Here is a 25,571-nt window from a genome sequence, read left to right on the forward strand (position 1 = left end):
GAGAAGACGAGAGGGAGAGGAGAGAGGAGAGGAGAGGAGAGAGGATAGGAGGAGAGGGGAGAGGACAGGGGAGGAGGGAGGAGGTCACAGGGCAGCTGTGTGAAACATGGCCTCCTTGGTGGGCGGGACCTGCATGGACAGTTTAGTCTCTGATTGGTCAGGTTTCCTGCTCTTCTTGTTCTTATTCGTCACTTTACGGTTTCTGGTTTGGATTCTGTCTTTCTTCAGCACCAGCGGCCTGTTGACCTGAAATACACAAAGTACACAGTTGTATTACCTGGTGTAGTTTGTAGTACCTGGTGTAGTTTGTAGTACCTGGTGTAGTTTGTGGTACCTGGTGTAGTTGTAGTACTTGGTGTAGTTTGTGGTACCTGGTGTAGTTTGTGGTACCTGGTGTAGTTTGTAGTACTTGGTGTAGTTTGTAGTACCTGGTGTAGTTTGTGGTACCTGGTGTAGTTGTAGTACCTGGTGTAGTTTGTAGTACCTGGTGTAGTTTGCAGACATTTGTAGTATCTGGTGTAGTTTGTAGTACTTGGTGTAGTTTGTGGTACCTGGTGTAGTTTGTGGTACCTGGTGTAGTTTGTGGTACCTGGTGTAGTTGTAGTACCTGGTGTAGTTTGTAGTACCTGGTGTAGTTTGCAGACATTTGTAGTATCTGGTTGTAGTTTGTAGTACTTGGTGTAGTTTGTGGTACCTGGTGTAGTTTGTGGTACCTGGTGTAGTTTGTAGTACTTGGTGTAGTTTGTAGTACCTGGTGTAGTTTGTGGTACCTGGTGTAGTTGTAGTACCTGGTGTAGTTTGTAGTAGCTGGTGTAGTTTGTAATACCTGGTGTAGTTTGTAGTACCTGGTGTAGTTTGTAATGCCTGGTGTAGTTTGTAATACCTGGTGTAGTTTGTAATACCTGGTGTAGTTTGTAGTACCTGGTGTAGTTTGTCATACCTGGTGTAGTTTGTAGTACCTGGTGTATTTTGTGGTACCTGGTGTAGTTGTAGTACCTGGTGTAGTTTGTAGTACCTGGTGTAGTTTGTAATGCCTGGTGTAGTTTGTAATACCTGGTGTAGTTTGTAATACCTGGTGTAGTTTGTAATACCTGGTGTAGTTTGTAGTACTTGGTGTAGTTGTAGTACCTGGTGTAGTTTGTGGTACCTGGTGTAGTTGTAGTACCTGGTGTAGTTTGTAGTAGCTGGTGTAGTTTGTAATACCTGGTGTAGTTTGTAGTACCTGGTGTAGTTGTAATGCCTGGTGTAGTTTGTAATACCTGGTGTAGTTTGTAATACCTGGTGTAGTTTGTAGTACCTGGTGTAGTTTGTCATACCTGGTGTAGTTTGTAGTACCTGGTGTATTTTGTGGTACCTGGTGTAGTTGTAGTACCTGGTGTAGTTTTGTAGTACCTGGTGTAGTTTGTAATGCCTGGTGTAGTTTGTAATACCTGGTGTAGTTTGTAATACCTGGTGTAGTTTGTAATACCTGGTGTAGTTTTGTAGTACCTGGTGTAGTTTGTCATACCTGGTGTAGTTTGTAGTACCTGGTGTAGTTTGTAGTACCTGGTGTAGTTTGTCATACCTGGTGTAGTTTGTAGTACCTGGTGTAGTTTGTAGTACCTGGTGTAGTTTGTAGTAGAGGCCACAGGCGTTGCAGACCGGTTCTCCTGCAGAGTTTCTCCTCCACAAAGTCGTTGTTTCAGTCAAACAGTTCACACACTGAGTTCCTTTTCTCTGAGTCACAATCTGAAAACAGCATGTATAAATATAAATATATAACATGTATAAATATAAATATATAACATGTATAAATATATAACATGTATAAATATAAATATATAACATGTATAAATATATAACATGTATAAATATAAATACATGACATGTATAAATATAAATATATAACATGTATAAATATAAATATATAACATTTATAAATATAAATACATAGCATGTATAAATATAAATATATAACATTTATAAATATAAATATATAACATGTATAAATATAAATATATAACGTGTATAAATGTAGATATATAACATGTATAAATATAAATATATAACATTTATAAATATAAATATATAACATGTATAAATATAAATATATAACATTTATAAATATAAATACATAACATGTATACATATAAATATAACATCTATAAATAAACCCATTTAACAGATTCCATAAACACTAATATAATATAAAAACATAAAACTTGATAAGTTGTCCAGGTCAGTTTCTGTGTCTGCGTTTAACATTTCCTGCATTCTGATGAGTTTTTATGCACCAATTTATGGTGTAAATGTCTTTATTCAAGTAAAGGAAAACCCCAAACTGTAATTCCTGGTGACTATTCAAAGTATAAAAATATAATGGAAGTAAGACTTGCTTTTAAATATTTATTCCCCTGTAGATTAACTATTTTCATTCAATGGTATCCCTGCTGAGTCTACACAGGAATGTATCTATTTCTAATAAATAAAAATACCCCAGGACAATGGCATTTATATATATATATATATATATATATATATATATATATATATATATATATATATATATATATATATATATGTGTATATATATATATATATATATATATATATATATGTGTATATATATATATTCCCATATCATCATCAGATAATAGAGAAAAACTACCATTACTATACTGCAGATTCATAAATGCAGTTTTTGCCATATGACAAATATGGCTGTGTGTGTGTGTGTGTGTGTGTGTGTGTGTGTGTGTGTGTGTGTGTGTGTGTGTGGTGTGTGTGTGTGTGTGTGTGTGTGTCTCACAGCTCTCTTTGGTCTCAGCAGTGGTCTGTTGTTGGGTTTCTGTTGGAGGCAGCAGGTGTTACACTGGTGACGACCTTCCGTGTCTCTCCTCCACAGGGGGGCGCTGCTCGTCCAGCAGCTCACACACTCACGCTGCTCTGAACACACACACACACCAACAACAACATGAAAACATCCTGCGACACACAGACAGTAGATATGTGTGCAGATATCTCACCTGGTGCACTGCCCCGCCCCCATGACAGACTGCCAGGTAATGACCAATCACTAGAGGGCGAGGGGTAAAAGTTTCCATAGTAACCGCTCCATCCAGGTGTTGAGGGGAGGAGGCAGGTGAAGGGCGGGGTCACAGCAGGATGACCATATAAGGCGGAGGAAGAAGGAGGCGGGACATAGGCAGAGCATAGTGATTGACAGCTGGAGTCGTCCAACCAGGGGGAGGGCTCGATGAAGTGGTGCCGCTCGGCCTCATGGGACATGTTTGGTGATTGGAGGAAGGTGTGTGAAGGGGCGGGGCTAACCTGCGGGAAACAGAACATGTATTTCTATTCTTTAAGAGCAGAAGGAGAAGTATGAGAGACACCTGTGGCAGGTGTAAACAAGAACTATGGCAGCCTTGAAGGATCCAAAATTCAAACTAAACTCTGTTGATGAGTTAAATAAAAAAGGAAGTCTACAGACACGACTCGGGTTAAAAGAAAGTCCCCGAGCCCCTCTGAATATTTAGATAAAAAGAATCATGTAGTTTTTAATTCAAGATTATTTTCTAAAATATATGCTGGACAAGATCCTTTGTTGTCAGTTCGTCAAAATTTGCAATGTTGCGTCAAACATACCCGATAATGTTTGTAGTTTTACAGTCTCAGTATAAAGCAGAGTGAATATTAAAAGAGATTCTGACCTTTGTGTTGAACATGGATGTTTCGTATGTAGTTGTTATAACAGCAGGGGACCAATCAGATAGCTGCAAGTAATCTGACATCATAACTGTGCGACTGAGCAGAGGGGGAAAATAAAAAGAAAGAAATGTGAGACGGAGTGAGAGCTCTGTCTAATCACGTCGTAGGATCTCTGATCCATTGCCAGAAAAATGTATAAATGACACAGAGGCACAAAGAAAACATCGAAATAAAAGATAAAACACACAATTGAAAGATGAACAAAAAGATATAAAAGATAAAATAAGGAAATAAAAGACAAAAAAATAGATAAAAGGAGATAAAATGGAAAATCAGAAATAACACAAAAAGATAAAACCACCAGATAAAATAAAAAGATAAACTAAATATAAAAGATAAAACTAAAAGACAAATGATAAAAGAAAGAAAGGAGATAAAACATAAAATAAGAGATAACACAAAAAGATAAAAGATAAATAAACATTTTAAATCTCCTCTGAACTCACTGCAGATTCTGACATTTCAGACAAATATTTAATACAAAGCTGCAGAAACAAAAGAAGCAGGTTGATATGAAAGTGATGCTGATACTCACAGAGCTGCACAACTTTACTTCTCTCCAGTAAAGTGTCTGACTGATGCTCCGAGCTGACGCAGGAGCAACAGGAAGTGTGGGAGGAGACGCAGTTTGTCCAGTTCCTTTTTCTTTCTTTTTTGACAGATGAAACTAAATTTTCAGTCAAGTCATTATTTGATTACAAGAAGTTTAATTTCATTAATGTGTTGACAAAAACGTTTGGTGTTTCCAGATGTGAAATAAATACATTTACTTTAGTACAATTATGAGGTACTTTTACTTTACTTGAGTAGGGTATATACCGTATATGTATATATATATATATATATATATAATATATATATATATATATGTTATATACATATATATATATATATATATATATATATATATATATATATATATATATGTTATATAATGGCCCAGATTTTGGCATTTGATTATTGGGACTAAAACACATTTTCTTCTGGATTGTACCTCCAATACAATCTCGTTGATTATTTGTTCTGTGGTGGTTCAGATGTTCAGATACTGTTCGTGTGACAGAGACTTGTGGATCGTTGTGTTTACCTGCCCACTGACTGCAGATGGAAATGAGATAATAGCTAAATGTGGAATAAATCATCTTTTCTCTTTAGGTCCATGTTTAATAACTAATAATTTAAAGACAAGTATGTTCATGACAGAGTGCATTAAGCACGTGAATAGAAGCCTCTAACACATGTTATATTATATTATCATCGCATTTAATTATCATTTCATGTTGTACATTTTCACTGCAGTTATACTTCTATGGAAATGTTAGTGAACAGCAACAGGAAACGTTCACAACAGATGTCAACAGGAAGTGTTTCAGCAGAGTAAAGAAAAACACGTCAACAGAACACAAATAAATAAATATAAAATATAAAGATTTGTGTAAAACATCAGAAGAAAGTCACTGAAAGAGGACGATGATTGGTTGTTCAGAGACAGGAAGCGTGTTCCTGTAGCACTGCGGGGTCTACCACGCTGTTCTGCAGGGGCAGGTCCACTGAGAAGTCAGCGGGCGGAGCCTGCAGGCGCTGGCGGGGGGGTCGGCCCCCTCTCTGAGGGGTGGGCAGCTCTGAGTGGTGAGCAGGAAGTGGAGAGGAGAAGAAGTAGGGATGGAGGAGAGCCTGCAGAGAGGAGGAGGACCGCCAATCAATTAACCAATTAACCAATTAATAAAATCAGTCTATTCCATCTTATGGACATTTCATTGATTGTGTATTTGATTATAAGTAAGAATGTAACTACAGCTGATGTGCTTTTCTCTGTTTTATACGATAATAAAATAATACAAGCAGTTTGATTACGTCACATTTTCTGTAGGAAACTTTGATCGGCTTTGTTCTAATATTATCTACAAGTTTTTAGACCAAACTATTCATCGATTAATCAATTAATTAAGACAATATACAACAGCTACAATATATTTACAATTATGAGTCTAGATTCAGTTTACTGAGATATTCGCAGGTTTCTGATTGATAAATGTCTTGAATGAGTTACTGATTATTAAATAATGTCGTTATTAATTAAAGGGTCACTCCAGAGATTCAGTGTCTCTTCCGTCCAGTCGTCTCGTTGTCTTTTGTGAGTGGCATATTAAAAACAAGCAGAGGTAGAGATCCTACATTTCCCATAATGCAATTCATTAATGGACCTCTGCAATACCATCAAACACCACTAGGGGTCCAGTAACTGGCTGATTTAATTCTTGTGTTCCTGGACTTTATCATAAATACAATCCGTCGAACAGTAAAGAAGAGAGTTCCTCAGGTGGGACCCTGAGGAACTCCACCTTCTGACTCGTACCGTCCACTTCCTGTTTCCTACCTGTCTGGCGGAGCAGCGCTGTTTGGACGGATAAACCAGGAACTTGTAGAGCAGGTCAACGGCCTGAGGGGACGTGTCGGGGACGATCTCCCCCAATGGGATCGCTGGATTCTCCTTGAAGGTGATTTTATTGTAATCTGGCAACTCCACGATCTCCTGGAGGGAGACGCAAAGACAGAACGCATCAACACACTTCTGCCGTCTTTGGTTTTGATGACGATGATAAATGAAGTAGATTGATCTAACGTTACAATTGTGTCTGCAGAAAGTGAATCTTACAGGCCAGCTGTCCTGAGTTGGAGTCCCCAGCACTCTGAGGACACAACAGAGCTGCTCGATGTCGTTCTCTCCCGGAAACAGAGGAGACGAGTTCAGCAGCTCCCCGAAAATACAGCCCACCGCCCTGAAACACAAACACACATCAGGGCTTTTATTCTGAAGGGCTACAGGGACAGACTCAAGTCAGAAGGTAATAAAGATAAAGTTGTTCACTCTCTGCATGTGTCGCTATATTTATTGTTTCTTTATCAGACTCAGCAATAACGTTGGCGCCCCCTGCTGCTTGTATTTAACATTAATAAAAGGTGACTAAATGTGTTCGAGTAAGACATATAAGTAACGGTATACATTGTTTTATTTGATATTATTATTTACTTTATTCTAATTTAAATATTTGTATTTGTTATATGTGTTTGTAGTGTGAAGGTACTTCATACAATTTATATGTTATTGCGCAACCCTGTGTTGTAAAATAACTATAACTATATATATATATATATATAAAATATAAAATATAGGACAGCCTCATGCTACATCGTCACCAATTCATTGATCCAAAGTGGGTTTAGCTTTAGCATGAAGTCTAAGTAAGTATAGTCTGAGTATTTTCAGTATTACCACAGATCGACTCCCTCGTCGTACTTTCTGGCTCCGTACAGCAGCTCTGGAGCTCTGTACCATCTGAACACACACACACACACACACACATTAGTATACCAGAAAGTGACATTAATAGCTGCAAAATGTCCTGGTTATTGCAATTATAAACAAGTATATTGTGATTGTTGTTTGATTTGGAGGATTTATATCCTGTAACAGATGTAAAATCTTTTTGCAACACATGTTAACTTTATGTTAAGGTTGTCTGAACATTTTGTTTTACATTTAAGGCTTCCATCCTTTTTTACTGTGTGACGTTTGGATCTTAGCTGTCACAAAATAAAGTCTTTACTCTCTATAATAATACTGTGTGTGTGTGTGTGTGTGTGTGTGTGTGTGTGTGTGTGTGTGTGTGTGTGTGTGTGTGTGTGTGTGTGTGTGTTACCTGGTAGCCACCTGGTGGCTGTACAGTCTCTCTCCCTCCTCACTGAACAATCTTGCCAAACCAAAGTCTGCGATCTTCAGATGACCTGAAGAGCTGATGAGAAGGTTCGCTGGCTTGAGGTCCTACGTGTACACACACACACACACACACACACAAAAACACACGCACACACTCAAGTCAGGTTTGGAAATAAAGTAAAAGCGGTCTGAAATAAATCCTTCTTTCCTTCATGTGTCACCACATCTTCCTCTCACCCGGTGCATGATGTTGTTGTGATGCAGGAAGGCCACGCCCTTCAGCAGCATCATCATGTAACCTTTGACCTGAGCCGGGGTCAAAGGTCGCTGAGAGTTCCTGATCACCTCGGAGAGGTCGGAGAGCATGAAGTCAAACACCAGGACGAAGCCCGTACCATGAGGGAAGACGTCCTTCAGCTTCACCACCTGAGGAAGAGGAAGAGGAGTGTGAGGCTGACCTCTGACCTCTGACCTGAAAAAGGCTCTTTGAAGGGAGTCGTGTCTTATAGCTCAGTTCTTTCTTTTGAACGGCTTTGTTTCATTTTTTTAGGGGTTATTAAGTTTATCTGTGATATAATCACAAGGATGGCGACCGGGTAAGATTCAAACATAATCATCCCACCAATATCATTTAATTCTGCATGTGTGGACTATGTGCACTAAATTACTACTGTTATTATCTGCATTGTAAACATTACACAAGGTGACGCCATGTCACTCTGTACTTTGAATGTACCCTCTCTAGGTAACGAGTTTTGTAAATAAAGTGCCGTAACATCACTACCTCTGACCCCAACATGACGACCTCTGATACTCACATGCTGGTTGTCCTCGATCTCCTGCAGGGCCTTGATCTCCCTCAGAGCCTGGTTGGGGATGCCGTCCTCCAGCCGCCTCAGAGCCACTTTCTTCAGAGCCACCGTCTCTCCTGTCTGACGGACGACACAAATCAACACTTTCATTATTGATAAACCAAAGTTCTGAGACCTGTGCACACATTGAGTAACTGTGGGAGAAACATTATTTGGAGACGGGCTCATGAAAGTGATAAGACTTCTGATCAGGTCCTCTGGCCTTCAAAATAAAAGTTGCTTTTTAAAAACTATTGGTATAACCATTTCAGATAGTAACATAAAGTTACAGGCTACATTCCCCATTGTTCTTGTGTTCATGCTCTAGTCACTCAGAATACTTTACACAACTTATATTTACTTTTTGTTTTCCTATTGCACTACAAGTTTGTACCTGTTTTGTAACCTGTTGTTTGCACCTTATTTATAGTCTGAATGTTTGTGAACCAGGAACCAGGGAAACACTATTTAGTTCCTCTATGCCCTGTACTGTATACAGATGGATGACAATAAAGTCTCTCTTGTCTCTCTTCTTTGTGTTGTTGACGAAGTTACCTCGATGTGTTTGGCCTTGAAGACGATGCCGTGAGCTCCTTCTCCGATCCGACCCAGAATATTGTACTGCTCCATGTTCTCACTGCAACAACCCAAGTGTTGAACCAGTGCTGACTGAAATGTGTCAGGAAAACTGTGCAGTACTGACAGATTCAGGTATTGTTAAATCAAATCTTTATTTAAATTGTATTAATTTAAGCAAAGTTATTTAGCAGCTGTTTGTGTTCAGACAACATGATGCACTTGTCAGCAAAATGAGTGTCTAGTAAATGGTTGTTTTCCATTATACTATAAACTGGTTTAATTCGTCAGAAGGACGTGTTGTGATTTTATTATTATTTGATAAATCAGGCCAAATATAGCAATTCATCAGATGTTGTTGTGCAGGAGGGTTTCTATTAAATGTGCCTTCTGACTTTAAAACACGTACATGCATATCGTCAATAACGATGCAAAAGTCTGTGTCGTTAGTATGAAATTGTTTCTGATACAGAAAACATCATTTCGGATGCTTGTTGTAGCTTCCAGTAAATCTGCCGAAAAGCAGAGAGACTGAAGCAATAAACGAACTCCATTAATAAAGCTAGCCGTTCACTGATGTTGCACTTATCAGCTCAATAATATACGAAGCTACTAAACAATACTTCAAATTATATAAACATTATAACAGTGTACTTTGATTCGGCGTGTAAGAAATCCGCAAACAATCTAACTTCTGTAAAGAAACACCTACTTTAAGAAAAGAAAATAACCACTGTCCCTGAACTAAGCTAACAGCTAGCTAACTGTTGGTTAACGTTGCCTTGGTAACCTGTTAGCTAAACTACCTCAGCTAAAATGTCAAATTCATCAACTTTTGTCAAATCTAAACAGCTTTTGGTTTCACGCCACATGTGTCCGACAGAAACTAAAGAGACGAGGAGTTCCGTATAATATAAAGTGCACACTTGTTCACGTACATAACATTTGTAAATAAATATGTTTAAACGAGCTAGCTAAAGAACCGTCAGCTGTCCGCCATGTTTGTTTACATGTGACGTCACGAGAAAAGTCTCAATAGAGAAACGGAGCAGGTAGAAGAGACCTGTCAACCCGTGAGATTAAAAAACACTAAGTACATTATGATGTAAGTATGCAGGGATTTTACAGAGGAGTATTGTTCATGTTACTCAACCAAAATAGTTATTTTACAACACTGGTTTATTTAGAATTGTTTTTTTTCTATTTACTCTAACTCTGTGTCTCGAGCGCTTGTGAATTTTACTTTGAAACCCGGAAGTATTTGTTAAATTACATCCGGTGCAGATCGGTGTTTATGTGAGGCTTCAGCATGCTACCTGGCTAACCGGACAGTTTCTGGATCGGTGATGACTCTGAAACGTTAACGTTAACTGTAGTCAGACATACAGCCGGTTACCGGAGGAGTTTATCTTCCTCACGGGTGGAAGATTGGATTTAAAGAGAAAAACAGAAGATGTCTTTGCCTGTTGATGCTAATGCTAATGCTAATGCTAATGTGGATCAGAAGGTTCTGCAGTATGAAAACTTCGTCAACGAAGTTCTGAAGAGAGATTTAGAGTAAGAGACGCACATTAATAAATATAATATATATATTATTACAATCTGAAGTTCTGAAGGTAGATTTAGAGTGAGAGACAATATTAAATATCATATACAGTATTATTAAAGTCTGATTCAGTCACAGAAGAGCTGTACATTTGTTTTTAATGTAACTAAGTACATTTATTTAACTACTTTACTTTTTTAGCCTCCATTTCTGAGGGAATTTCCCGTTTTATGCCACTTTATATGTTTCTGATAATCCACAGAACACACTGCGGACAGTTTGGAGCTAATAGTCCAGAAGTACCAAAGCTTTGTTAATATACAGGGATTGCATAAATATAATATATAAAATTATAAAATATAAATTGCATGGATTTGTGTGTGTGTGTGTGTGTGTGTGTGTGTGTGTGTGTGAGAGAGTGTTGCAGATATGTTTGACATGAACTCATCTTGTAATTTTGTTTCAAAACTTTTTGTTGTGTACTTGACCTGATATATGTATTTGTTATGTACAACAGTTTTCCCCTGAGCATTTAAAAGAATAATAAAAAAAAGAATAAAATCCAATGTAATTTTTTACATAAAGGTTTTTATTATTATAGTAATTATTATTATTATTATTGTTTGTATGTTGTTCCACAGGAAGGTGTTGGAGCAGAGAGACTCAGTTTATGAGAAGATCTCGCTGTATCTTCAGCTGAAGAACACCATACAGAGTCTGCAGGTACACACACACACACACACACACACACACACTCAGGGAAGTGACATTTCAGTGACATCACACAACACACTTACTTACATCCTTTATACTCAACATGTGCCAAGTCTCAGTGCTCTGATTAAAGAGTTTCCTGTTTATTCCTGCACATTTACGTCACAGTATTTATTGTGTCAGAATTGTAGAAAAGGGACTCTGACAGTTTATCAGTATGTGGCAGTTTATTCAACAGAAGTAATCCTTCATTTTCTGATGATGTCAAAAATTGGAAAAGTATTCTTTGAGCAAAAATGCTGTTGAAACCGTCAGACTCTGTAACAGAAACAACTTGACGTGTGTGTGTGTGCGTGTGTCTGTGCGTGTGTGTGTGTTCCTGCAGGAGTCGGGCTCTCAGCAGCTGAAGACGGATGTTGATCTCGGCTGTAACTTCTTCGTCCAGGCTGAAGTGTAAGATGCTGATCAATCACAGATTTGTATCTTCACTGTATTTCTCACAGAGGGGATCACAACATCACATCGTCACATCGTCACAACGTCACATCGTCACAAACGTCACATCGTCACAACATCACATCATCACAACATCACATCATCACAACATCACAACGTCACATCGTCACAACATCACATCATCACAACATCACAAACGTCACAACGTCACATCATCACATCATCACAACATCACATCACATCATCACATCGTCACATCATCACAACATCACATCATCACATCACATCATCACAACATCACATCATCACAACATCACAACATCACATCACATCACATCATCACATCATCACAACATCACATCGTCACAACATCACATCGTTACATCATCACAACATCACATCATCACATCACATCATCACATCACATCACATCATCACAACATCACATCATCACAACATCACAACATCACATCATCACAACATCACAACATCACATCACATCATCACAACTTCACAACATCACATCACATCGTCACAACATCACATCGTCACAACATCACAACATCACATCACATCACATCGTCACAACATCACATCGTCACAACATCACATCGTCACGTCACATCATCACAACATCACATCACATCGTCACATCATCACATCATCACAACATCACAACATCACATCACATCGTCACATCATCACATCATCACAACATCACATCGTCACAACATCACATCGTCACAACATCACATCGTCACAACGTCACATCATCACAACATCACAACATCACATCACATCGTCACAACGTCACATCATCACAACATCACAACATCACATCACATCGTCACATCATCACATCATCACAACATCACATCGTCACAGACATCACAACATCACATCACATCACATCGTCACAACATCACATCGTCACAACATCACAACGTCACATCGTCACAGACACGTCACAACATCACAACATCACATCACATCGTCACATCATCACACATCATCACAACATCACATCGTCACAACGTCACAAACATCACATCATCACATCATCACAACATCACAACATCACATCACATCGTCACAACATCACATCATCACAACATCACAACATCACATCATCACAACATCACATCATCACAACATCAACACATCACATCATCACAACATCACAACATCACATCATCACAACATCACATCATCACAACATCACATCACATCGTCACAACATCACATCGTCACAACATCACATCATCACATCATCACAACAGCACAACATCACATCATCACAACATCACATCATCACAACATCACAACATCACATCATCACATCATCACAACATCACATCACATCACAACATCACATCACATCACAACATCACATCACATCATCACAACATCACAACATCACATCACATCATCACAACATCACAACATCACATCACATCATCACAACATCACATCACATCATCATCACAACATCACAACATCACATCACATCATCACAACATCACATCATCACAACATCACATCATCACAACATCACATCACATCATCACAACATCACAACATCACAACATCACATCACATCATCACAACATCACATCATCACAACATCACATCATCACAACATCACATCATCACAACATCACATCATCACAACATCACATCACATCATCACAACATCACATCACATCGTCACAACATCACATCGTCACAACATCACATCGTCACATCGTCACAACGTCACAACATCACAACATCACATCATCACAACATCACATCGTCACCTCATCACAACATCACAACGTCACAACATCACATCATCACAACATCACAACAACATCACAACAACATCACAACATCACCATCATCACAACATCACATCGTCACCTCATCACATCATCACATCAATCACACATCATCACAACATCACATTATCACATCATCACAACATCACAACAACATCACAACACAACATCACAACGTCACAGATCGTCACCTCATCACATCATCACAATCATCACACATCACAACATCACATTATCACATTATCACATCATCAACAACATCACAACATCACAACATCACATCGTCACCCTCATCACAACATCACAACATCACATCGTCACAACATCACAACATCACATCATCACAACATCACAACATCACATCATCACATCACATCATCACAACATCACAACATCACATCACATCATCACAACATCACAACATCACAACATCACATCACAATCGTCACAACATCACATCGTCACATCATCACATCATCACAACATCACAACATCACATCATCACAACATCACATCATCACAACATCACATCATCACAACATCACATCATCACAACATCCACAACATCACAATCACATCGTCACAACACACACATCGTCACAACAACATCACATCATCACAACATCACATCATCACACAACATCACATCATCACAACATCACATCATCACAACATCACATCATCACACATCACAACATCAACATCACATCGTCCACAACATCACATCGTCACAAACATCACAACATCACATCATCCACAACATCACAACATCACATCATCACATCACATCACATCATCACAACATCACAACATCACATCACATCATCACAACATCACATCGTCACCTCATCACATCATCACATCACACATCACAACATCACATCACATCGGCACAACATCACATCGTCACAGCAACATCACATCATCACAAACATCACAACATCACATCATCACATCACAACATCACAACATCACATCATCACAACATCACATCATCATCATCACAACATCACAACATCACATCATACATCAATCACAACATCACATCAGTCAACCTCAATCACATCATCACATCACATCATCACAACATCAGATCACAATCGTCACAACATCAAACATCCAATCACATCATCACATCATCACAACATCACATCATCACAACATCACATCACATCATCACAACATCACAACATCACATCACATCATCACAACATCACATCATCACATCATCACAACATCACATCATCACATCATCACAACATCACATCACATCGTCACAACATCACATCGTCACAACATCACATCATCACAACATCACAACATCACATCACATCATCACAACGTCACATCGTCACCTCATCACAACATCACAACGTCACATCGTCACAACATCACATCGTCACATACATCACATCGTCACCTCATCACAACATCACATCATCACATCGTCACCTCATCACATCATCACAACATCACAACATCACATCATCACAACATCACAACATCACATCATCACATCATCACATCATCACAACATCACATCATCACAACATCACATCATCACATCATCACAACATCACATCATCACAACATCACATCATCACAACATCACATCGTCACATCATCACATCATCACATCACAACATCACATCATCACATCATCACATCATCACAACATCAGATCACATCGTCATCACATCACATCATCACAACATCACATCATCACATCATCACAACATCACATCATCACAACATCACATCACATCATCACAACATCACAACATCACATCACATCATCACAACATCACATCATCACATCATCACAACATCACATCATCACAACATCACATCACATCATCACAACATCACATCACATCGTCACAACATCACATCGTCACAACATCACATCATCACAACATCACAACATCACATCACATCATCACAACATCACATCATCACAACGTCACATCGTCACCTCATCACAACATCACACAACGTCACATCGTCACAACATCACATCGTCACAACATCACATCGTCACCTCATCACAACATCACATCATCACATCGTCACCTCATCACATCATCACAACATCACAACATCACATCATCACAACATCACAACATCACATCATCACATCATCACATCATCACAACATCACATCATCACATCATCACAACATCACATCATCACAACATCACATCATCACAACATCACATCGTCACATCATCACATCACAACATCACATCATCACATCATCACAACATCACATCATCACAACATCACAACGTCACATCGTCACCTCATCACATCATCACATCACATCATCACAACATCACATCACAACATCACAACATCACATCATCACATCATCACAACATCACATCATCACAACGTCACAACGTCACATCGTCACCTCATCACATCATCACATCACATCATCACAACATCACATCACAACATCACATCACAACGTCACATCGTCACAACGTCACATCATCACAACATCACATCATCACAACATGGGGGGGTATAAAATGCAGTATTAGTAGTGTTTTAGAAAATGCATCTCCTCTCATGTCTTCTGTCAGGGAGGACTCGTCCAAGATCTTTGTGGCGGTCGGTTACGGCTTTTTTTTTGGAGATGAACTACGACGAAGCTCTGCGATTCATCGAGAAGAAGACGAGTCAGCTCACTGCGTCAGTTCTTCATCACGAGACACAAAACATAATCCATTTTTCTTCTGTGGTTTTATATCTGCAGCCAGTAAAACATAAAATTAAAAACAGCACTAACTTTAGTTCACGTTTGTGAAGCAGCAAGAATTTATAATAAAGTTTCAGTGAAAAGAAAAACTGAAACATCCTTGTGTGTTAGCTCGATGCTAGCTGTGTCCATTGTTGTGAGTGGGAGATGCTAACTGTGCTAACATTGTGTGTTTCAGCTTCACAGAGCAGCTCACCAAAGACTCAGCTAAGATTAAAGCCAACATCCGCATGGTGCTGGAGGTCAGTTATTTCTGCTCATATTTATCAGCCAATGTGTTATTAATATATATATATGACCTTTTTCAGTCAACTAATCATTTTGTCTCTCGAATGACAATGAATATTAATCAAATCATAATAAATGCCACTCGTCCATCAGCAGCAGTGGTCGAGGTTCTCCAGTCATTTAAAAATGGTTACGCACCCGGAACATGTCACAATGGTTAGGTTTGAACACAGAGCTGCAAATAATTAAAAAGAAAATGGCATTTGTATTAAAATAAACTTAAGATGATGGTATTACTAATAGTAATAATAGTGGCGGTCTGTTTAAGTCTCTTCTTCTTCTCTTCCTCCTCCTCAGGGTCTGAGGGAGCTGCAGGGAGTGACCGACCTGCCAGAGAGCAGAAGAAGAGACGTTTTCTAGACTTTGTTGGGCGACCGCAGGACTTTCAGATAAATAAAATAATAAAACATGGCTGCTGCTGTAACACAGGACAAACATCACAGGAGGACGTGGAGAATGAAACCTTCCCTTTAATTTGTTTCTTCGTTCAGAGCATTGAAACCATGGTGAGAGTTTATTATTGTCAGTAATACACACGGACGTTCGCCGGAGAGTTGAAGGCAAAGATCCTGCAGAATCTCACTCTTTCTTTCGGTGAAATGTGAACACACAGACATGAAACACGTGTTGATGTCATCAGTGAGACTCTAGAGATCATCATCATCTGAGATCATCATCTCTGAGATCATCATCTCTGAGATCATCATCTGAGATCATCATCTCTGAGATCATCATCTCTGAGATCATCATCTGAGATCATCATCTCTGAGATCATCATCTGAGATCATCATCTCTGAGATCATCATCTGAGATCATCATCTCTGAGATCATCATCTGAGATCATCATCTGAGATCATCTCTGAGATCATCATCTGAGATCATCATCTCTGAGATCATCATCTGAGATCATCATCTCTGAGATCATCATCTCTGAGATCATCATCTCTGAGATCATCATCTGAGATCATCATCGCTGAGATCATCATCTCTGAGATCATAATCTGAGATCATCATCTCTGAGATCATCATCTCTGAGATCATCATCTGAGATCATCATCTCTGAGATCATCATCTCTGAGATCATCATCTGAGATCATCATCTCTGAGATCAACATCTCTGAGATCATCATCTCTGAGATCAACATCTCTGAGATCATCATCTCTGAGATCATCATCTGAGATCATCTCTGAGATCATCATCTGAGATCATCATCTGAGATCATCATCGCTGAGATCATCATCATCTGAGATCATCATCATCTGAGATCATCATCATCTGAGATCATCATCATCTCTGAGATCATCATCTGAGATCATCATCTGAGATCATCTCTGAGATCATCATCTGAGATCATCTCTGAGATCATCTCTGATGTCTGTGATGAATAAACGTCCACAGAGATCAGAGAAAAGACGCTGCAGAACTTGCCTGAGAATCATCACGTTGTTAAGTTTTCTTCAGGATCAAAGTGATCCAGTGACAGTCGTCTGCACATCCATCAGGAGCTGCTGGTAGATCATTCGGCATGCTTTTAATGGAGACACTAATGAACGTGTCTGTAGAGAGAACAGCAGCCCCTCCCTCTGACGGGGTCTCGCTCTGCTGATTGCTTTCATTTCTTCTTATCACCACAGCTCCTCTACAGACGTAATCCAGGCGTAATCCAGACGTAATCCAGTCTGGATGAAGCTACAACTGAGTTATTCTTGGTGTAAATTTCTCCTTTTAAGGACGTGACTGTTCTTCAGACAGATTGTTGGGCCGTAACCTTTTTTATGCCACCTTTTTGATTTGTTTTGGTTCATTTAAATTCCTTTTGTTAGCGTGGATGTTTGGTCAAACCTTAAAAAACTATTAAAGTCACACCACATGGCCAAAAATATGCGGACAGCCTTTTTTCTTCACTGGTTTGGTTGCAGCTCCTCATGAAGGAAATCTGAATACTTCAGCGTTGAGATGTTTCAGACGACCTTAAACATTCTCAACGTTTTTGACTTGTGAAACTTTAAAGTGAAGCAATATCTACAGTTTATTCAGGGATTTAAATGTTGTGGTTTCAATCTGAAGGAAGTATAAAGATGTGTTTTAATGTTATGTTGGTGTGTGGACACCTGCTGTGCACCGACTCTGTTGATGCGAGTTTCAGATTATTATTTACTCTTCTACACTTACAATAATACATTTTTAAATATATAAATAAATATTTAAATATACCTTATGAGTTGAGTAAACAAATTGAAGTAGAATAATTAATTAACTTAATTTAGTACCGCGACATGTAAAATTAAATAGATATAATTAAAAGTTAATGCAACAGTAACCTGAAGTCACAAAGAACAATAGATATGAAATGATTATTATTTAACAAAACAAATGTGCAACATTCACTTAATGTTTTACTGGACAATCAATTATCAAACTTTTTACTCCAGGAGAGCCAATGAAAGAGCAGCGTTTTGTTTTTGTAACACTAAAGGTCGACTTTGGAGATGCTGTAAAAACAACATGTCTTTATTGGTTTTAGTTTAATTAAAGGAAGACAAATATAAGAACCCCCACACGATGAGGAAAAGAAAGACAAAAATTCTAAATCTAATTTATTTTAAATTATAAATATAATTTATTTTAAATTATAAATCTAATTTATTTTAAATTATAATAAACAAGGAAATAATTAAGATATGAATTAAAACATAAATTATTAAATAAATTATTTTTAAAAATAAAATATTTTAATGGTTGTTAATCATTAATTCATAGATTATAGAAAAGTATTAATGTCACTGATGGCAATTAGTAATAAAGTACTACAATATTAAAGGGTGATCAGTGGTGGAAGAAGTACTCCGACCTTGTACTTCAGTAAAAGTAACAAAACTTCATTGTAAAAATACTTCAATAAAAGTCCTGCATTTTACATAAATATAAGTATAATATAATAAAATATAAGTATTGGCATCAAAATATTTGAAGTACTCATTGAGCAGATTTTATATGAATGAATTATAACTATTGATGCGTTAATGTTTCTGTCTCTTTAATGTTGGTTTTAAATACTTTATATTCTGCTGGCTAGTTTAATCTATAATAATACATCATTCATGAGTTGATTATATTTTGTATTTATAATCTGATACTGTATATACTATAAAAACAAGACACTGTTGAGTTCAGCAGTAATGAAAACGCTCCGCTGCTCCGTCAACAACACGGAGCCTGTTGCCATGGAAACTGGATGCTCAATAGAGGCAGTGGCGTAAAGAAGAAGCTGAGAGATGACTCCTGAAACACACACACACACACACACACACACACACACACACACACACCTCCTGTTTGGTCCTCGTGGACAACGTGACTGCAGCTGATTCACTGCTGACACTGTTTTTATTGGACAGTTATTTAATGAATTAAATTAAAAATGTAATTTAACCAAGAAAAACCTCGTTGAGATAGAAAGAGCCAAGCATGTTCTGAATTGCCTTATAATACATTTCATGTTTTCAAATCATTGTCCCTGATGTGTAACCTTTGTGCTGCTTTATTTTTATTTTCTTCTGTTTTGCCTTTCTGCGCACTATTACTTTAGTTCTTATCATTGTTTTTATTGTGTTATATTTTGTATGGTATATATCTTTTCTTTGGTTTAATTTCATGGATTTGTTTGGATAAGTGCTATTACAAATAAAGTTATTATTAGTATTAGAAATAAGGACATGCCAGTGATATGACCAACCAGCCCACAGGGAGCGACACACACACACACACACACACACACACACACACACACACACACACACACACACACATGTTTGTAAAATTTGAGTAATTGTAGAATGTGAACAAGTTCTTATACATGTCACAAAGTTATCAGACAACTTTCATTTCTGAAACACTTGTTGGCTCGGTGCCTTGCTCAGCGGCTCCTCGGCAGCAGAGCATCCTGTCCTTTTTGACGTCACCGCCCTGCTGCTGCATAAACACGCGCTGCGTCAAGTTTCCCATAAAATACCGGAAGTTACTATTTTCCTCCAAAATAAAGAAACTAACTTTTCTCATTTACATTTTATTTTTTTTTACCCAGATCTGTGCTTCTATTCATGTTCTACAAAGAACAATAATACACACACACACACATATATATATATATATATATATATATATATATATATATATATATATATATAGCATATGGTAATAAAAATAGCAGCATGTAATCTAGCAGCAAACCAATAGCAGTATATAATCAAAGTCAGTCAGTGGGGGGTATATAGGTGTGTATGTGTGAGTTTGTGTGTGTGTTGCATTGGGTGGTGGGGTGTCAGGCCATGTTCAACAATTTGACATCTTTAGGGAAGAAGCTGCTCCTCAAGTCTTTTGATGTGTGTGTGTGTGTGTGTGTGTGTGTGTGTGTGTGTGTGTGTGTGTGTGTGTGTGTGTGTATTGTCTCGTATCCCCTGCCAGAGGGGAGTAGTTTTAAGAGGTGGTGGGCAGGGTGAGCCGGGTCACGGTTGATATTGGAAGATGTCTTGGTCTGTTTCTCAATGTATATGATTTTATCTCATCTTACTTTTGTGATGTATTACAATATATGTTATTGTGTTGTATAGTATTGTAACATATTGTTTTGTACTGTTTTGGTTATCGAAGCATTGCATCAATAACATTGGGCCTCTAATTTGTAATAGCCTGCCCAGGGACTACATATGAAAACTATGGCACATTCACATTGAGGTGGAATCTGTAACGTTGATTTGTTTTCACTTTCCCATGTAAATAAATAAATACGTCTTATTTTGAAATCCATCACCGGAAATGTGGCTGTTTGAATGGCGGCTAACCTGACTGGTGAAAAGTAGTGAGGAGGCGTTCGTCCAAACAAACAGGAAGAAACCTGGAAAACAACTGGGGACAAATGTTTTTATATTTTTATATTTTACAAACGACTTTTCCTCCGTGTCGGAGGACTCTGGTCGGTTTCTGGTGAACTCCAGTCCGCAGTGAGCAGCGCTGTTTGGGGGCTGACACACCAGCAGGAGGGCGGGGAGGGGGCTGTCACAGCAGCGGGCTATGCTAAGATAGTTAGCACGCTAAGCTAACAGCAACAGCTTCAGCCCCCAGAAAAGCCCTGAACTTGGAGAAACTTTGTGAAAAATCAATATTTTAATATCGGCTGCTCTGGAAGTCTGTGAGAAGATAAAATAACAAAATCTTGCCGCGAAACAAAAAACTAAAATAAACGTGTTAGCCTGGCAGTGTTAGCATTGCTAGTTAGCTAATTAGCTCCTATCGTATATTAGCGTTCCCAACACATCCAGGCTCTGACAGCAGAGGGAGAGAAAAACACTTTATCGACATCCGCAGAAATACTTAACTCATATGTTTATACCAACACAAAGTTAGCAGACATTAAATAACTCGAGCTTATTAATTATAACTAAGTTACGGGGGCTGAAGGCTTTAGACGCACCTGTTAATGGTGTCTGAAACGTAAATGTCTGTATCTGTCGGTGTGTTTTTTTGGACGGGCTTTCGCAGGCTGAGCTGAACTTTTAATTTATCCGAGCTGTCGGTGAGTGTGTTGTTAGCATGGAGGCACGGGAGCCCGGCAGCGGCAGCGGCAGCAGCTCGGAGCGGTTACATAACGCCAGCAGGTCGCGAGAGAAGCTGCTGAACGTCGCCTCCTCCTCAGCCTCCTCAGCCTCCTCAGCCCGGCTCTGACAGCTGCAAACTGCTCCGACAGCCCCCCCCCCTCCCCTCCCCTCCCCTCCCCACACCAACAGACAGACAGACAACACATCAACAAGCACACAGCAGCATGGAGGAGGTCTGAGCCTGTTGGGAGACACAACACGGGACATTTCGCTGAAGATGGATTCAAACCCGCTGATAAACGGTAAGAGATGCTGATGATGGAGCTGCTGCATGCTGTGTTTACATGCTGCAGCTGAGTGTGTGTGGGGTGTGTGTGTGTGTTGCAGCCCTGCATGTGTTTCTGTGCAGTTTGGAGGGAAGCAGCAGCAGCAGCGTTGCAACAGGTGTGTGAAAGCTGCTGAGGCCTGCAACAGCATGCAGCTGTGTGTGTGTGTGTGTGTGTGTGTGTGTGTGTGTGCTGGTGGGATCTGATTTGTTTTCATGCAGCGTGTAGAAACATGCAGCCTGAGAGCTTGTCCTCACAGAGCCAGGTACATTAGAGAATGTGTCTTCAGGCTGTAACTACTTAGAGCTATAATATATAATATATAACATAGACGCATGTTATATATTTTGAGTTGTGTTCTGTCATTATCCCAAAATGTTTCCAACAATCCAAACCCTGAGAAATCTGGATATTTATTCTACCGCCTGTCTAACTTCTGGTGAAACACCAGATGATTGTCCGAGAGGGAGGAAGTTAGCGTGCCACTCTATTGTTTACTTTCGTTTGTATTGCTTGACTTGAGTTGATTACATAATGTTAGCTACAGTAGCTGTTAGTGTAGTCGACTCATCCAATGGCAAGATAACGTTACGTTAACATTACTTGCAGCTATTTAATTTGAATGAAACGACATAATGTGAATAAACGTGACAAACCTTAATGCATGACCTCGTCCGTGACTATGATCTCTGCCCGAGTCACGTCTTATATTATCATCGGAAGTTGTTGTTGTTTTAACAATGAAGACGACAACTCCCATGATCCCACGAAATACCCCAATTCCTGTAAAATGTCAGAAGGTAGTGAAATGGTTTCTGCCCCAGGTGAGCGCTTCACATTGTTAGTTTTGTCTGACGTCTAAAACGCAAACATGATCAGTTTATTATCACATGAAGCAACAAATCCTCACAGTTAAGAACCTGGAGTCAGTGTTTGCTGTTTCCTGTTAGATAAAATGACTTTAATGATTAATTGATTATCAAAATACTAATATTCTGTGTATTAATTTATCGATTGTTTAATCTCTGCCTAAAATGAAGATGCAGATTGTTATGTTCTGATCAGAAGGTCGTGTGACTGATCAAACGTAAATACAGTTTAATTACAGCTGTAGAGGTTACAAGAGGCAGGAAGTTGTCAGATACGATCTGACTGTAATCACCGTCCACACACTAAGGCTGCATTCAAACACAATCAGGCAAAGCGGAGGTTACCACAAGGTTGTGCGGCGTTGTGGAAGTGTCATTTGTGAGACAAGGATGGAGTCTGATTGTTGATGGAGGCATAAAACATATAAGTAAAGAAAACTGAGGAATAAATATGTTTCCATATTAGTTGACTAGGGATTTACAATATATATCAATATAAATAAGTTATTTATTTAATAATATATACATATATATATATATATTTAAATTTATTTATATAATTTGTATATATATATTTATATTATATATTTAATAATATATATATATATATTTAATAATATATATATATTATGAAATATATATATATATATATTATATATTTAATAATATTTATATATTTAATTATATATATCTCATGAAATATATATTTATATATTTAATAATATATATATATATACATTTTTGACATTGACATAGTGTTTTTACAGAGTTGACTATTGGGCTTTTGCTAAATATTTACACAATGAGATTTTTGATAAATAATCATCAGTAATGTGGATATAATGAAGTAGGTATAAAGTAGGTATAAAGTAGGGAACAGGAAATAATGGAACCATCTGGTAAATTCAGAAAATGACGTCACTTGTTATGCAGCCTTTAAAACCAGGAAGACAACACTTATACCACTCGTCTCACATCAAGATATAATATCGATATATTGCCCAGCCTTACTTCTACCTCATAAACGATCTTTGGTCGAGTACAGAATTTAGTTCTGTCGTGAAGTTACTGACTGAATTAACTTTAATTAGTGATCAGTTAATTTACGTTTTTGTCATTTAACGTGTGAAAGTTGACGTCAGTGCTGAACATGAGAAGCGGCTACCTGAATGTTTTCTACACTCAGAATTAATCGTGTTATTTGGCTCCTAAATGAAAGAAGGGAACACCTCAATAAAGTTCAAGATTACTTACTACCCCCAGGGAAATTTGTCTTGGACTTAAAGGATGCCTCATAAAACAAAACATCATAGTGCAGTAACAGACTTTAAGTGCATAACACGGACAGAATATACTCTTATCACAGCATGATAAAATAACATCATTAACCTCAATCATTAACTTTATTTGTCCCCAGTCGGGCAATTGTTTACGCACCAGTGGGATGCAGACAGCACCCATAAAACAGAGCCCATAAATGCAACACTAAGACAAAAAGAACAATAAATACACAGCATTTTAAAAAGATAAACAAATCACTTTTCCTCTGAGAGTTGAGGAGGGAGATGACAGAGGGTGTAAAGGAGTGTTATTTAGGCTTCCAGATGAAACTGAAACATTGATTAGGGAAATTATAAAATGTATAATTTATATATATTTATATTTATATATATATATATATGTATATTTATTTATATATGTATATTTATTTATTTATATGTATATTTATTTATATTTATATTTATATATATATTTTTTATTTTATTTATTTATTTTATTTCTTTTTTATTCTTTCTTTTTTTATATTCTCTATATATATCTATCTCTCTATCTCTACTATTTATTTCTATTTATCTCTATCTTATTATATATCTCTATCTCTCTCTCTCTATCTTATCTTTTCTATCTATATATATTATATCTATATATATCTCTCTCTATCTCTATCTCTTATCTATCTCTCTCTCTTTTTTTTTCTCCTATATCTCTATATATCTCTTCTATAATCTCTTTCTCTCATTAATTACTTATATTTATTTTGACTATTTTTAATTTAGGAATTGCTTTTCAAATGAATACGTCTTGGTGGCAGGTGACCTGAAATCCTCACCTGCCGTGGCCAACATTCCCCCTGTGTTTGGCAGGTGCTAATTTAATTCCCTCTTCATACCCTCTGTCCAACACCCAGGTGCATACAGAAATCACCTGGACATCCCAAAGTATACATCATTTGAAAGATGTAAAACATGTTAATAAATCTAAAAGTAATCGATAAAAGCAAAATGTCAGCGTCATTAC

The 25,571-nt window shown here is 37.9% G+C and overlaps 3 protein-coding genes and 1 long non-coding RNA gene across 4 annotated transcripts in view; 2 read left to right on the top strand and 2 right to left on the bottom strand.

The window, feature by feature from the left end:
* LOC115005790 (erythroid transcription factor-like) overlaps positions 1-3,097 on the bottom strand; it is a 3,126-nt gene extending 29 nt beyond the window's left edge. Inside the window, exons 1-5 of the mRNA XM_029427731.1 lie at positions 3,090-3,097; positions 3,006-3,034; positions 2,789-2,925; positions 1,603-1,728; positions 1-246 (exon numbers count right to left, since the gene is read on the bottom strand). The exon at positions 1-246 is cut by the window's left edge and continues 29 nt beyond it. Of these exons, the coding sequence (XP_029283591.1) occupies positions 85-246; positions 1,603-1,728; positions 2,789-2,925; positions 3,006-3,034; positions 3,090-3,097 (462 nt within the window). The 3' untranslated portion in view covers positions 1-84. The remainder of the gene's footprint in view (positions 247-1,602; positions 1,729-2,788; positions 2,926-3,005; positions 3,035-3,089) is intronic.
* Positions 3,098-4,703: 1,606 nt separating this feature from the next.
* cdk20 (cyclin-dependent kinase 20) lies at positions 4,704-9,551 on the bottom strand. Its single transcript, XM_029427737.1, has 8 exons — positions 8,872-9,551; positions 8,284-8,397; positions 7,703-7,891; positions 7,449-7,570; positions 7,022-7,084; positions 6,404-6,527; positions 6,125-6,280; positions 4,704-5,421 (listed from the first exon to the last, which is right to left on the bottom strand). The coding sequence occupies exons 1-8, from the start codon at positions 8,944-8,946 to the stop codon at positions 5,230-5,232; spliced, it is 1,035 nt and encodes a 344-aa protein (XP_029283597.1). The 5' UTR covers positions 8,947-9,551; the 3' UTR covers positions 4,704-5,229.
* LOC115005797 (uncharacterized) lies at positions 5,967-8,849 on the top strand. The gene is made up of 4 exons (XR_003831986.1): positions 5,967-6,245; positions 6,390-6,593; positions 7,456-7,552; positions 7,730-8,849. It is a non-coding gene; the product is annotated as an uncharacterized LOC115005797 (long non-coding RNA).
* A 626-nt stretch (positions 9,552-10,177) lies between the features above and the next one.
* uxt (ubiquitously-expressed, prefoldin-like chaperone) lies at positions 10,178-17,203 on the top strand. Its single transcript, XM_029427736.1, is given in 7 exon segments — positions 10,178-10,449; positions 11,080-11,161; positions 11,538-11,605; positions 16,020-16,059; positions 16,061-16,128; positions 16,374-16,437; positions 16,781-17,203. Coding segments are annotated over 7 exon segments (489 nt in total). The 5' UTR covers positions 10,178-10,345; the 3' UTR covers positions 16,844-17,203.
* Positions 17,204-25,571: the final 8,368 nt, after the last annotated feature.

This window comes from Cottoperca gobio, unplaced genomic scaffold (genome assembly GCF_900634415.1).
Source record: "Cottoperca gobio unplaced genomic scaffold, fCotGob3.1 fCotGob3_365arrow_ctg1, whole genome shotgun sequence".
Taxonomy (NCBI): domain Eukaryota; kingdom Metazoa; phylum Chordata; class Actinopteri; order Perciformes; family Bovichtidae; genus Cottoperca; species Cottoperca gobio.